The sequence below is a fragment of the Indicator indicator genome, chromosome 29 (genome assembly GCF_027791375.1).
Source record: "Indicator indicator isolate 239-I01 chromosome 29, UM_Iind_1.1, whole genome shotgun sequence".
Classification (NCBI taxonomy): Eukaryota; Metazoa; Chordata; class Aves; order Piciformes; family Indicatoridae; genus Indicator; species Indicator indicator.
The window spans coordinates 886,390-897,342 of NC_072038.1; the positions used below are offsets into that span (position 1 = coordinate 886,390).

Below are 10,953 nucleotides of genomic sequence, written 5' to 3' on the forward strand. Positions count from 1 at the left end.
GGGACTAAAATATCATTTTAAAGAAAAAAAAAACTCTTTAAACTATTTTAGATGCCTCTCAAAGTGCAGCCCAAAGTATGAGTTCTCCAGGTAGTGATGTTGCAGGGATCATGCCTCATCTGTTAGAGAGCACGTTTGCCCCAACTCAACTCTTTTGTCTGTAAGTACAAGGTACTTGTAATTCTGCCAAGCATTCTGACCTGAAAGTTCATCAATAACAACCATCTCAAACGGGAGACAGATCCCAGAATCCCAGCTTGGTGGTGGTTGGAAGGGACCTCTGGAGATCATCCAGTCCAGCTCCCCCTGCTCCAGCAGCTTGCCCAGGATCACAATGGCCAGGGGTGGTTTGAATCTCTCCAGAGAAGGAGACTCCACAACCTCTCTGTACAGCCTGCTCCAGGCCTCCAGCACCCTCACACCAAGTTTCTCCTCCTGCTCAGATGGATCCTCCTGGGTTCCAGTTTGTTGTCTCTTGTCCTGTCCCTGGGCTCCACTGAGCAGAGTCTGGCCCCAGCCTCTTGCCCCCACAGCTCCTTCAGCTCTTGCTGAGCATTGCTCAGCTCCCCTCTGGGGCTGCTCTTCTGCAGGCTCTCAGCCCCAGGGCTCTCAGCCTTTGCTCCTCACAGAGCTGCTCCAAGCCCTTCTTTTCTCAGCCACAAGAAGTACCACAAACACGTCTGGCACAGCCCTGGCACACTCATCCCTAAAAGCCTCCCTGAAGGCACACAGGGCAGTGGCAGGAAGGTGTCAGTCAATCCTCATGGCCCTGATCTCTCCTTTGTCCCCCTGCTCCTGGCCCTTGCTGCTGACCTGCTTCTCTTTCCTGCTCCCCTGGGACTCACCCAGCAGGAAGCAGTTGAGGACCCACCAGCTGTTGATGTTTCCCTCCTTCAAGAACGGGCAAGGGGCAGGTCCACGGCACCCTCCCTGCCCCGTGGGGCTGGCAAAGGAAGTGCATCCCAAGTGGGAAAGCCAAGGTTATCCTTGGGGAACATCACTGCTGCCTTTGCTGGCCATGTTGCTGCTTTGATGCCTATCTCAGCCCAGGGCTGTTTACAGCCCCTGCCCGGGCTCGGTGCAGACCTGGGGCGGCGATTGGTGACGTGGGCGCAGGAGCTGCTCCACCCCTCCTTCTATTTACACCAAATAAACCTCCTGGGCTGGTGGGCTGGCACTCCCCTTAAAAGTCAGGACAGGTGATGGGGACAGAGAGGACCTGCCAGGTGGGTGCAGTGGAGCCTGGGCAGATGTTGCAGGTGGGGCTCAACATGCCCCGGTCCCCCGGGGGGGCAGCTGGTGACTTCCCCACGGCTGAGCCGGCTGAGGATGATAACACAGGCCCTGGGCAAGGTGAGTGAGTGCAGCTGGGGATGGCCAGGGGACAGCCACACAAGTGGTTAGACTTGATGATCTCAAAGGTCTCTCCCAAACTCAACAGTTCTGTGATTCTGTCTCACACCAGGGAAGATGCAGGAAGCTCTTGTTTGTGCCAGGCTGTAGCCAGTGCAGGAGAGGGGCTGGAGATGACCCAAGAGACTAGGGTTAGACTGGATGTTAGGAAGAAGTTCTTTGGCACAAGGGTGGTGAGACTCTGGTGAGACTCTGAGCCTGGAAAGGTTGTGGATGCCCCCTCCCTGGGGGTGTTCAAGGCCAGGTCAGATGAAGCCTTGAGGGACCAAGCCTAGTTGAGAGGCATCCCTGCCCATGACAAGGAGGTGGAGTAAATGATCTAGGGTCCCTTCCAATCTAAGCCATTCTATGATTCTCCAACACCCCTGGCATGTCCCAGGGTGGGCAGAGCTGGAGCCAGCAGCCAGCACCCTGGGCTGGGACACCAGCAGCTGGTTGGTCTTGGGTTGATGTTCCTCAGCATTTCAGGCGGGGCTGCAGTGTTATGATGAGGTCAGCCACAAGCACAAGGTGAATTTGGGCACCTTGACCATGCAAACAGCCCCACTTCAACCCCAGTGTGCATTTGAGCCTGGTTCCTGTGGCCAGAGCTTGCCTGGCTGTCCTCAGGGTCTGTCTGTCTTCAAAGCAGGGAGCTGAGCAGCAATTGCTCAAAGCTGTTGCCCTTTCCCTGAAGCAGAGCTGAACCTGATCTGCTGGTTTGGCTGAATGTGAGCAGGGACCAAACTGAACCAGTGAGCAGATCTGGGTCCAGTCTGGGAGCAGCCCAGGCAGCCAGACCCTCTTGATGTGCAACCACGCAGGACAGGGCCAGGACCATGCTGTCCTCCATGTCCCCATGGGACCAGGGCAGAGAGGCTTGGCTCAGTGCAAACCCACCCAGGACTCCCCAGTTCTACTGAGCCCATCCAAGGTAAATATATCAGGGAATTAACGTGCACTAATTGATTTACCCTTGCCAGTTAATCACTGCCCAGCAGAACTGGCCCAGGTGGAGATAGCTCCTCTCTCCCGGTGAGGGTTTGGAGCTGAGCTCTGCTGCAGCCCCCGGGAAATGCCGCTCGCTGCTCTCTAGGAGGAGCTCAAACTCTGCTCTTCCAGCCCAGGCTGCGGCTGCCACAGCCCTGCCACCCTGCTGTCTGCGGGAGCCTTCCCCGAGGGTCCTCCGGGGACCCGGCTGCCTCCAAGGGGTTTCCCAGATTCTTCCCAGCAGGGATCTCTCCGAGGTATACGGTGGCATGTGGGGAACAGGGACACTGTCACGCCGCAGATCAGCCTTCCCACCCCTGGCAAACCCCTCTCACTGCAGCACCTTCTTCTGGCACTTTCTTTGCCTCTCACTCCAAAAAGGACATTGAGGGGCTGGAGTGTGTCCAGAGAAGGGCAACAAAGCTGGGGAAGGGTCTGGAGAACAGGGCTGGGGAGGAGCAGCTGAGGGAACTGGGGGTGTTTAGACTAGAGAAGAGGAGGCTGAGGGGAGACCTCATTGCTCTCTACGACTCCCTGAAAGGAGGATGGAGTGAGGTGGGGTTCAGTCTGTTCTGCCTAGCATCAGGTGATAGGATGAGATGTGCCAGGGGAGGTTTCTGTTGGACATAAGGAACAATTTCTTCCCTGAAAGGGTTGTCAAACCCTCTAACAGGTTGCCCAGGAAGTGGTGGAGTTCCCATCCCTGGAGGGGTTTCAAAGCTGTGTAGATGTGGTGATGAGGACCATGGTTTAGCAGTGACCTGGCAGTGTTGGGTTGGGCTGGATCAGCTTATAGGTCTTTTCCAATTAAAACAATTCCATGATTATAGAATCAGAATCTCTGTGGCACCTGAGGGGCTGGAGGTATCGGGAGACCACTTCAGGAAACTTTGGCAGGAGGCTGTAAGAGGGAGGGAAAACACTTGAGGTCAGCTTTGCCCTCTCGACCTGGGCTCGTAGCAGCCTGGTCGTGGGCTGCCAGAACCAGATAGGACATTGTCCCCTGCCCTGCTCTGTCCCCTGTGGCAAGGAACATGATGCAAATGGTCCCTCTTGGCCATGCTGACATCACTTGGGCCTGTACTGCCTTGAGGTCCCTCCTCACCCTTGCAGAGCTGGGCTGGGACTAAGCTGTGCATTATCCTGCATGGTGTGGTGCTGCTGTCCCATCGTCATCCGCAGGGGACAGGGACAGTGTCCCTGCTCTCTGCACCTCCCTCTGAGCAGGTCACAGGCTGGGAAGTCAGATGCTTGTTAAGGGGTTCAAAGCCCCTCATGGTGTGGGGAAGCAGCCCTGACACCCAGGTGCTACCTGGCCTCACACTTCTGTGAGCCCCTGGAGAGCAGTTTCACCAAGGCTCTGAGCTCATGTCAGCAGATGAGGGCAAAGTGAGGAGCTCCAGCCAGCCAAAGCCTCCTGAGAACCTTCCTTTTGTAGTGGGGAGAGTAACTACTGAAATACCAAAAACTTCAAAGCGTTGCCAGCTGGGTTGAAACACCATCAGCCAGGGCACTGAACCGTGCTGAAAAAAAGGTCTTTGTCCTGCAGAGATGTTTGGCTCATCTCCAGTCACCGTGGTGATCACCTCTGAGACTGACACCTGGGACATCGACGCCTCCTCTTGTCTGGGCTGTGGACAGTTTGTGGACTGGGACAGGATGCCAGACCTGGAGCAACAGGCTCCTATCCCCAGAGACATCCTCAGCAGGCCCCTGAAGGAGCTGAAGAAGCTGGCAAGGGAAGGGGCCTGGGCAGCGAGCCGCCCGTTGAGAGCTCAGGTGTACCAGCAGCTGCTGCAGCAGGTCAGCTGCCGGCTCGTCACCCCGGACGCTGCAGTCTACCGCGACGTGGCCAGTCGGCTCTTCGGCAAGCTGAGCGTCAGCTCCCACCCCCTGCCCGACTTCCTGGAGGCCTGCTCCATGCCAACCTACTGCCTCAACCTGGAAGGGGTCACCGCCCTGAAGAAGATCCTCATCTGTGTCGGCCACCTTTTCCCTGACATCACCTACAGCCCAACCCTGCCCTCTCTGGTGGCTCTGCTGCTGCACTACAGCGAAGACGAAGCTCAGTGCTTCGAGAACATCTCTCGCCTCATCGCCAGCAACGCTCCCCACGCCAGCTACATTGACCAGTCCTTCCTGGCCCACCAGGCCTCCTGCATGACTTTTGGGGACCTGGCCAACAAGCATTGCCCAGCAGCTCACAAACTCATAGCCAACTCCTCTGAGAACATCTTTGAGGTCTACTCTGAGTGGTTATCGTGGCTCTTCCACGACCTGCCCTTCGCTTACGCCATCCGTGTCTTCGACGTCTACCTGCTGGAGGGGCAGAAGGTCCTGTACCGCATTGCTCTGGCCTTGCTGAAGCAGTACAGGCTCTCAGTGACCTCCTCTGAGCTGGAAGGGACAGATATCAAAGCAGACCTGCAGGCTTTCGTGCAGAACATTGCTGACCATGTGACTGTGGACAAACTCCTGGAGAGAGCCTTTGGCATCCGGCTGTTCTCCCGCAAGGAGATCTGGCTGCTCCAGATGGCCAACAGGAAGGCGTTAATGGAGAGGGGGATAACCATGGTGCAGAGCAGGTAAGGACACCTATTTGTTTGCCAGCCCTTGAGGCTAAGCAGACAAAATATGAGTTATGGTGGAGACACAACGTGAAGGTTCATAGGTTCATAAGATCACAGGATGTCAGGGGTTGGAAGGGACCTTCGAAGATCTTCAAGTCCAACCCCCCTGCTAGAGCAGGACCATAGAATCCAGCACAGGTCACACAGGAACACATCCAGATGGGGATGGAAAGTCTCCAGAGAAGGAGACTCCACAACCTCTCTGGGCAGCCTGTTCTAGTGCTCTGTGACCCTCACAGGGAAGAAATTCCTCCTCAAGTTGAGGTGAAACCTCCTGTGCTGTAGTTTATGTCCATTACCCCTATTCCTCTCACAGGGTGCAATGGAGAAGAGCCTGTCCCCTCCCTCTTCACACCCAGGGAAGGGAGCTTCAGGTATCTCCCATAGCTTTGGTTATGTTTGGTACCTCAGTTCGGGGGGTGGGGGCTGTTAGATGGCACTGTGCAATTAGAGCTAGTCATGGCAACATGAAGCTCATGATGCAAGAGGCATGGCAGAGCCTGAGGTATGGGGGGCTGCACCCCTAAAAGCAGATAGGCACCTTAGCTTGGCAGCAATGGACGTCCTCTCTGACACAGGCAGTCCTTCCACCTGGCTGTGGACATGCAGAACTTCAGCTCCAGCATCGTGAGCGCTCAGGAGATGCGCGTCGTCTGGTCCTGGATCCCCGAGCGCTTCTCCCTCTTCCCACCACTGCTGCTCTTCTCCACCTCTGAAGATGGCTGCAGCCTGCAGAGGTAAAGCATCACCTGCACATCAGGTTGGGTCAGATGGGTCAGGCCCAAATCTGGGTAGAGCTGGGTGGTATAGAAAGGAGCAATGTGTAGTGTCCAAGGGGTACATCCAAGGTCTCCCTGGGGACTCTTTTGGGCTTGTTTCAAGATCTTGAGTGTGGTCTGGCTCTTTGCTGGCTGTAGGGGAGAGGGCTGAGGTTCAGTCAGATGGCAGTCAGCAACTCAGCGCTGCATGGAGAACACCGAGCCTGGCAGATGTGCTGCATGGGGATGCCCACAAGTGCCACGCTGTGCTGGGTACACTGGTCCAGCCCAAGCACCATTCCCCAGGCTCCAACTCCCTCCCAGCAGCATGGAGCACAGGGCAGCTTCTGGATGCTGCAGTCAGTGCTGCAGCCCAAAACTGAGCTGGAAAATGAGTTCAACATTGACTTCTCACACCATGAAGCAGCACAAGGCTTCCAGCAGGCTGGGGATGCCTTTGCATGAATGTTTTCAGTCAGTAAACTCAAACCTACTCCTCTGTAGGAGCATGTCAAGCTGGGAGGTTGCACTCAGGGCAGGCAGAGCTCAGGGCAGGGGCAGATGGATACAACCTGTGATGGGGAAGACATCAAACACTCTAAATGCAAGTTAAGAGAGTCCAAGTGCCATGGCCAGTGCCCAAAATTGCAGTAGACAGAGCAGTGTTGGTGCTGGAGACAGCCTAGGGGCCATGGCCATGGAGTGAAGGCTGCAGGGGGAAGCAGGGACAGCCCCACAGCACTCAGTGCTGAGGCTTTCCTCAGCTGAGATGCAGCTCACTGCTGACCAGGGAGGCACACTGGCCAGCAGGGGCTGGGAGCTGTCCATGCCACCCCAGTTCTGAGGTGTTTAAAAGTGGGGTGCTGGTGGTAGTGCCTTCATCAGCACCACGAACATGCTCCCCCAGCCCATGAGAGGCCACCAGGAGCCTCTCCATCCTGCACCTTTCCAAGGCAGCAGAGCCCAGAAGATGAAACACAGCCAGATTAAAAGCAAACTCATTTGGGAAACTCCCCCCATGAAGCATCCCCCTCCAGCCTGGTGCCCAAGGGAAGGGTGGGAGGACTTAGTGTCTGGATTTGTCTGAGCTATTACCTGCTTCACCAAGCAAAAATGATGACTTGAGAGGCCTCACAAGCCAACTCCTCCCTGTTCCTGCACAAACACTGAAGCTGCTCCCTGATGATGGGTCTCTGCTGCTGTCCTTCTACCAGCTCCCTTGGGCCAGCTGCCAGCATGGCAATAAGCTGAGAAGAGCTGCCACTGCTCTCCACTGTCCTTTACAGCCTTGTGCTTGCTGCACACCCTGGGTTTTCAGTGTGGCACACAGCTCCTGGGTCTCAGACCCCTGCCCACCAGCCTCCTTGTCCATCTCCCCAGGTTCTACACGTGCTGTGAAGGCTACGAACCAACAGTGCTGCTCTTAAAAACAACAGAGGGAGAGGTGAGTATTTCCCAGCCAGAGAATGTCCCAATGGCTGCTGATGTGGGAAGGGGATGGGGTGCTTGGCCCCCTCCAGCACCTCTTGGAGAAGCCATGGAGCTTGTGTAGTCCCTCTGTCCCAGCTCCCAAGAGAGAACAAACTGCCCCACCAGCACCCAGAGCCACCTCAGACACAGGCTGGTCTGAAAGGTGCTGTGGAGGGAAGCAGAGGAAGAGGCAGTGAGGTGGAGGAAGGTTTTGAGCATCTTTTTTATTGCAAACACAACCAAGTCATGAAGTCCTTGCCAAGCAGACTTTCCTGGAATCAGCAGATGCTCTGCCTGAGCCAGGACTTGCTGCATTAAATGCCAGGATGTCTCCCTGACTGCAAGAGCAGCCACACAGGGGAAATGGAGGAGAAATAAGGACAGCTTCCACTGTATCTCAAAGTCATGAAATAGCTGCAGAACCCTCTCCCTGGGGACTGAGAGTGGCTCACAGCCCCCTCTTTTATCTCTCCACTCATCTCACAGCGGAAGCAAGTTCTGGAAATTGCTCAGGCATCCCAAAGCTTTATTGACTTAGCAATCTTGATTTCCCCAGCCTGACACTTGAGTGGAAATAAACACCCTGACACCCCTTTGGGTCTTGTCCAGACAAGAGAAGGTGACTTTTAAAACCTCATTTCCTGCATGTTTTAGCTCATTTTGTTCCTTAGCTAGTACCAAGGACAGGCAGGAGTTCCCACCTCTCAGTAGGTCCCTTCCAGCCATGGTCAAGTCAAGGATGTTCACACCAGGGTCAGCCTAGAAGAATTCCTGGGGCTGGTTAAAAGCCTTGTAGGCTAAAAAAAAAAAAACCAACAAACTGTGTTCCCTGAGGCTTTGTCACTTCAAACACATTTTCTGTAAAGATTCATACAACAGGCAACCATCTTGCACTTTCCAGGGGCCAGCTGAGGACAAGGACTCCCAGATACAGTTACTCCTCTCCATGCCTGGGAGATGGAGTGGGCTGGGGGGTGGGAGGCACAGCTTCTGCTCCCCAACCCAGACTAGGAACACACAAGCATGGCCAGCACAGCCCTGCTGAATCACTGGCACAGGTTACCCAGGGAGGTTGTGGATGTCCCCTCCCTGGAGGTGTTCAAGGCCAGGCAGGATGAGGCCTTGAGCAACGTGGGCTGGTGGGAGGTGTCCCTACCCATGGCAGGGGGTTGGAACTGGCTGATCTTTAAGGTCCCTTCTGACCTAAACCATTCTGTGAATCTATGGATCTGTATGAACCAGCACTCAGCTCACTGCAACCACCTCTGCTGCCAGAGAGCAACCCCCAAACTTCCCAGAGCCCCCAGAGAGGCACTGAAGCTCAGACCCAGATCAGCAGTGACTGCCCCGTGCAGGATGTAGCTGGGGCAGCAGAATGTGGCTCTCCACTTCCCCTAGGGACCTCACAGGACCCTGGATCTCCTGAAGACACCTCCAGCCCCAGCTGACAGCTCCCTGTGCTCTCTCCCAAAGGTGTGTGGGGCATTTCTCTCCTCTGATTGGAGTGAAAGGAAGAAGAGTGGAGCCACATCAGGCTTTTTTGGGACAGGGGAGTGCTTTGTGTTCACTGTAAGTCAGCTTTCCCTTCTGGGTTTGCACTTAGGGGTTTGTCTGTTCATGACTTTGTCCTTTACCACACTAACAAGCTTGGTGGCACTGAGCTGCTTCCTTCTCACAGCCACCCTGCTGCCCCTTAGCTCTGGCAGGAGACAGCAGCAGGAGAAGTTGCTGGATCAGAGCAAATGGAGAACAAGCTCCTGCCTTGGCTTGCTTCAAGCCCTCAAGGCAAGATGCAGAAACCCTGAGTGAGGCCTGGAGCATCCTCCTGGGATGACTGTGGGGCAGTGTGTGTGACAGGCTTGGCTTCTGCCCTGTTTGGTCAGGTCAGCTCCTGGATGGAGCATTCCCCAATCATCCCTGGTGTGCCTGAGTAAGGATCAGGCTGAGCTGATCCAAGAGATCCTTTGGGCAAAGTCCAGCTGGTATCCCACCAGCATCCATCCAGCACCCACCTGGTAACATGGGCAGTGCAGGTTTGCCCATCCTGGCCAGTGACTGGGGAAGCCAAACCCAACTTCTCAGCCACAGGCACCTCTAGAGCAGCTCTGTCACTGCTGGGCATCTTGTCCCTTCCCTGCTCCGGGTCTGAGCCTGGCACACAGCACTTGGCCCCCGAGCCAGCTGGCCAGGCAGCACCACCTTTCCCCAGCAATGCAGAAGATGCCCCAGAGGACAGGGGGCTCACCACCTTCCTCCTGCTTCCCAGGTGCGCCCCAGGACAGAGAGGTACGAGTGGGTGTTCATCAAGAAGCCGGAGCTGGCCAAGGCTGTGCCCCGCTCACGCCAGCGCTCGCCGTCCCCCTGTCCCGCAGCCCTCCTCAGCTCCTCCCCGGAGAGCCGGGGCAGTAGCTCCAACCACCTCACCGTGCCCACGCCGCAGAGGAGAGGTCGCCTCTCCCCCTTCCTGGCCATCAGGCACTTCCTGCTGCCTTCCAAAACAGCCTCCATGTTCATGGCCGGCTCTCGGGAGGGGATCATCATCGGTAATTATCCAGCAGCGGGCTCCCACCGGCTGCCCCACCGCTGCTGAGCCGAAGGGGGAAACTCTGAGCTGCCTCTAGAGGCAAAAACCTCCTGGTTTAGGATAGGCATCTGAAGTTGGGAAGATGAGGGCAGCCTCCTCTTCCTCGAGTTAGCAGCAGAGTGCAAAGCTGCACAAGGATGCTCCCTCTGAGAGCCCCAGAGGGCCTCTGACAGCCCAAAGTGCCAGGTGAGGTTTGCACCCTTGGGGCTGGTGTGTCCATTCCCAGCCCCTTCCCTCTGCTTTGTGTGGGATGGAGAGGAGATGTAGGTGGCGATCAGCCCAAGGAAGGGCCAAGCATGGTCACCCAGAGCAGACATGCCAGCTGCTGGGTCAGTCTTGAGCATGGGGGTTGAATCTTTGTGCCCCACCACTGCTGGGATGGGCTTGGCAGAGGACCAAAGCAAGAGAGCAATGCCTCTGCCTCCCTTCCAGACCTTGAGAGCAGGCTGCAGGGACTAAAGGAGCTTCCCTTGTTCTCCAGCTCTCCAAGCAGTTTAATAATTCATCCTGTGCTGCCAGGGCAACCTTTCACACTGTCTGCCCAGCAGAGAGCTCTCTGGCAGCTCTGCCTCCACGCTGGCATCCTGAGTAGCAGAGAGGGCAGCTCAGGGCAGCCCCAGCTCAGCTCTGCCGTGCTCAAAGGACAGAAAGCTGAGACATGGGCACAGTCCTGAGGGACCTTTGTTGGCTGTGCTAGTGCCCCTGCTTGGGTGTGGATGGCACATCTCAACCATCTTGCTTGCTTTTGCAGGGGGAGGGGGAGGCCAAGCTCTGTCCCTCGATGCCAACCTGCTCTGGGGCCGCACAGAGCACTGCGAGACCTTCGACAACCCTCCGCTCTGCCAGGAGAACTTCAAGGTGCAGCTCTTGGAAGTGTGGGGCTTTCAAAACTCCTAGCTCCCAGGGGAGACAGCCCCTCACCGTGCTACCCAGGGAGCAGGGGACCCCTTCTTGTGCTGGCCACCGCCCTGGCCTGCCTGCTGCAGTCTCTGCCAGCAGTGCCACAGGCACCTGCGCTCACCATCCTCCCCTCCACGGTCAGTGGTGCTGTGGAGAGGGCAACACGGTGCCAGGCGTGGGACTGTGGGCACTGAGGGGGACATGTGAGGTCCCCTCCCACAGTTTAGAT

General features: G+C 56.4%; 1 protein-coding gene across 2 annotated transcripts; it reads left to right on the plus strand.

Annotated features, from left to right (window-relative positions):
• The first annotated feature begins 1,250 nt into the window (after positions 1–1,250).
• LOC128976518 (TBC1 domain family member 24-like) lies at positions 1,251–10,721 on the plus strand. Of its 2 annotated transcripts, none has more exons than XM_054393796.1 (7): positions 1,251–1,353; positions 3,917–4,967; positions 5,591–5,749; positions 7,151–7,214; positions 8,714–8,809; positions 9,507–9,783; positions 10,576–10,721. In XM_054393796.1, the coding sequence occupies exons 1-7, from the start codon at positions 1,251–1,253 to the stop codon at positions 10,719–10,721; spliced, it is 1,896 nt and encodes a 631-aa protein (XP_054249771.1). The 2 variants fall into 2 exon arrangements, with proteins under 2 accessions (XP_054249771.1, XP_054249772.1); XM_054393797.1 differs by having other exon boundaries at positions 3,932–4,967.
• Positions 10,722–10,953: the final 232 nt, after the last annotated feature.

Excerpts from the sequence above, each read along its gene's own strand:
- LOC128976518 (XM_054393796.1), top strand. The coding sequence starts at position 1,251 with ATGTTGCAGGTGGGGCTCAACATGCCCCGGTCCCCCGGGGGGGCAGCT. Across the intron at positions 5,750-7,150 it reads GATGGCTGCAGCCTGCAGAG|GTTCTACACGTGCTGTGAAG; the intron begins GTAAAGCATCAC and ends CCATCTCCCCAG. Across the intron at positions 7,215-8,713 it reads TAAAAACAACAGAGGGAGAG|GTGTGTGGGGCATTTCTCTC; the intron begins GTGAGTATTTCC and ends TCTCTCCCAAAG.